This window comes from Danio rerio, chromosome 6, assembly GCF_052040795.2.
Source record: "Danio rerio strain M-AB ecotype USA chromosome 6, GRCz13ab, whole genome shotgun sequence".
NCBI classification, from domain to species: domain Eukaryota; kingdom Metazoa; phylum Chordata; class Actinopteri; order Cypriniformes; family Danionidae; genus Danio; species Danio rerio.
In genome coordinates this window covers 21,300,001-21,303,801 of record NC_141026.1, presented here as the reverse complement: position 1 = coordinate 21,303,801, position 3,801 = coordinate 21,300,001, and the positions used below count along the sequence as shown (strand labels likewise).

Here is a 3,801-nt window from a genome sequence, read left to right as displayed (position 1 = left end):
ATATCAGAGCAGTTTAAACCGTGGCACTGAAAAGGAGTATTTATTTAATTTTTTTTTAATCCAAGAGACTTTTAACTCATTTCTCTCTTTTATCATATGCAATCATTTGTTTCAACTGTGTCTAGGAAAAATGAAAGGTGTCCATCAATTTGGTGGGAAAAAAAAACTGAAAAAGAACAAAACACTGGAAATTGACTGCAAATAGTTCAATTTAAAACAAATGACACCATATTATAGTAGAAAATCACAGGCAAACATAATTTTATTCTCTTTCTACAATTTTTAGGATTATAATTTAAAACTGGTCATTTTGAGTTTCTAAACAGTTTCATCATATTGAATATTTAAGGTAGGTTCAAGGTCATATTCTATTTGCAGAAATCAAAATCCGTCATTGCCAACATATCAGACCACAGTGTATTTCATGTATTCTCAATTGTACTGTAAATTATGTAACCCTTTAATTATTATTAATCCCTTAACAGTAGTGAATGTACGGAGACCCAGAAGGGACGTAATAGTGAAAAAAAAAATAAGTGGAAAAAAAAAAACAGTAAAAGGAACATTTTTTTTTTTGTTTTTTGTTTCCTCGCAGATGTTTTGCATTCCCTCGCAAAACTACTTTTCCACAAACACTTTCTTTTCACTTCATACATATAAACCCTCCCATTTTTGCCAGGATTCTCCCGTATTTTACCATTCTATCCCTATCATCCTATCATTAAGTATTTTCTCATATTTCTCATGTATTTTTAATCTTGAAAACTTGAACATTAAAGCTGCTCAGCAAAAAAAAGGTTGATCGCCCCCCTTCATATGCAACCTCTAAATCAGCCAATGCATGTATAAGCCAATTACTGGTATAAGTTATGACTGACAGACGCGCTCCACTTGATAAACTAATCCCAGATCAGCTTCTGTACACGCCATTTAAAGAGGAGCGCAGTGCAGGACACGTTGGGATTTAGGTGTATGTGTAAACAGTTAAACACAACTGATTTTCTCTTAAATGAGCATAAACGGTTACGTTACTAAAGTAGTTGAAGGCTTTCATTACAGATCTGTTAATTCTTAAAAAGTGACCCCACAGCTATCAAACAAAAAACTAGAGATACATTTGCTGCTCTTCACTTGTTTGATAACAGATGCCAACTTTAAATGGCGTGTATAGAAACTGATCTGGGATTACTTTATCATAAGGAGTGCGTCCATATCTGATTTAGAGGTTGCATATGAAGGGGGACGATTGATGCAGAGCTTTAATGGAAAGAAAGTGAAAGCAGACATTTTTATATTAATTTCAGCGAGCTTTCAAGGTAAAAAATACATGAGTAATATAGTAAAATACTTAATGATAGGATGATAGTTGGTCAAATATGGGAGAATCCCGGCAAAAATGGGAAGGGTGACATGTATAAAGTGAACAGGAAGTGTTTGTGGAAAAACAGTTTTGCAAGGGAACGCAAACATCTTTGCGAGAAAACGCAAAAACCTAAAAAAAACAAAATTTAACTATTACTGTATTTTTTTTGTTCCACCCATTTTTGCCCCACCATCTAGTCCATTCCAGGGTCTCTGTACAAATGTCAGACAAAAATCATGTCATAATGAATTTTTTTAATGGCAACTGACCATCTTGGCTCAGAAGTTTGATTAAAATAACAATACTAACTTACATTAAACAAAACTTTCAAACTCTTTATGTAAGACGGTGTAACGACACTAAGGATTACCACTGTCGCCTGACAAGATCTTCTTACATATGGAACACATTGAATAAATGGTCTCAACACCATAGCTATACCATATGATGGAGGCTAAACATTTACTTAAATCAAAGACATGTGAATGGAGAAGGATTTAATAACTCTTAATCCTGAACAAAAATCTCCATTCAGACAGCCAAACACACAACCCGGTTTTAGATTTAGCTTCCAAAGCCAAAGAAGCCTTTGAAGTAGCCAGCGATGCCACCTTTCCCCTTCTGCTCAACCTTGTCATCAAGCGGTGGAAGCACCACATGGTTGAGAGCCAGGTCAAAGAAGAGAGGCTTGCATGGAATTGGCTGAAAGTCTGGAGGGAACTGCACCAGGTTGGGCTGCTTGCTCAAAAGGTTGGAGTCTAGTCGGAAATTATCCAGTCGATCAGACAGAGGCTGTGAATATACCAGAAAACAGCTCTTAAGTTCAAAGCAACAGAAGAACAACACAATGTGCTCATACTGTAAAAAAAATCTACAGAAATACAAAAAGAAAGATAAATTAATCTTTAATGAATCACAATTAATCATAAGGCTGTAATGTAAAGTTCACATGGTCAACAAGATTAACAGCATGCTGATTTTCCTGCCAGGGCTTTGCTGTAAATAAGATAATAACATAAATAATGGGTGCCCTCAGATCTCTGAGTCAGGGGTGAGCAGAGACGGAGCACCTACTGTAGGTCTCTGAATACTACCAGATTTACCGGTCATTGTGATCAGAATGAAATGTGTGCAAAGTAGGCATCAGTCACGGTGAAGGGTATCCGACGAAGGGGCGAAGGGACTACCAGACCATCTGCGCACACTTGACGCAGAAGAATAATTCAGCCTTTATGCCGATCGATAAACTGTTCAGTCAATGAACCACCACAAAAACCTTTATTCTCCAGCCCGGTCACATGTTCAGCTTGTTAGACTACACGCAGAACCTGTTTATATGGTGAAATCCTAATGGAGAACACCTGGGGGGCGCAGCTATCATACGGGGATTTATCAAGCAGTGCTGCCATTTCCCTGTGCTAATGGAAACGGCTTAAGTAATTCAAGTCATTTTAAACGTTTTGCTTTCAAACCATTTTTAAAATGTAAGGCTGAGAGTACAAATTCTGCTTGGCAAATCAGTTATTCTTGTGTGAAGAGAGAAGACATCAGTTACGTCAACAAAGTCAGCAAATTTTTTACCAAATCAAGATATAAAATAAGAAGTGTCCATAAGACAATGATATAAGGTAAATTAAAATTATTCCGTTTATTATAATATATCACAAGCATGTGCTTTTCACACAAAAAAATACTAGTTACACTACATAATAGTAGCTTAATTTATAGTAATTAGGTTACTATAATGTTTTAAAACCATATATATATATATATATATATATATATATATATATATATATATATATATATATATATATATATATATATATATATATAAAATAGCATTTGAAACTATTTGTTAATGAATGCCCTAGCACACAGTAGTATTAACTATAGTGATCTTTAACAAATATTGAATACTTTAGTTTTTACTATAACAAATTGGTGTATTTTAGGGTTAAATGACAATTAAAAGCTTGGTATCAATTGTCTGCAATCTTATCTATAAAGTGAAATTACTGTAAAGTTCAAACATTGTTGAATAACAGGAGTGTCAAAATAAATGAAAAATCATCAAAATACAATATAAAATTGGATAAACAATATGATAATTTAACAATATAATAGGACGTAGGACGATAAGGGCGATAAGGTTGCAAAGATTTTTTTTATTTGATACAGGTTCATTTGTGTATCTTCAGATTAATAGAAATTAATAATGTAATCTGTGTTCTTTTTTCCTGTTTAGAATTTAACTGAGCCTTTAATTGTCATCTATGAAGAATTTTTAAAGCATAAAGTGTCCTCACTTTAGAATAGGTCACATAACTGGATGATGTCGAGTTAATAAAGCTATTAATATATGCCAGAATAAAAAGAATTAAAAATGCTAATGTGAATTGTTTATTAATCAATTACTAACTCATTCTGAATGATCT

General features: G+C 33.7%; 1 protein-coding gene across 4 annotated transcripts in view; it reads right to left on the bottom strand.

The window, feature by feature from the left end:
- The window catches only part of srp68 (signal recognition particle 68), a 29,609-nt gene continuing 25,808 nt past the window's right edge, over window positions 1-3,801 (bottom strand). Inside the window, exons 16-17 of one of the 4 annotated variants that reach the window (XR_015492710.1) lie at window positions 1,254-2,155; window positions 13-825 (exon numbers count right to left, since the gene is read on the bottom strand). Coding sequence is in view for 1 of the 4 variants with exons in the window: in NM_001005401.4 (NP_001005401.2) it covers window positions 1,928-2,155 (228 nt within the window). In the remaining 3 variants the exon portion in view is untranslated. 4 annotated transcript variants of the gene reach the window in all.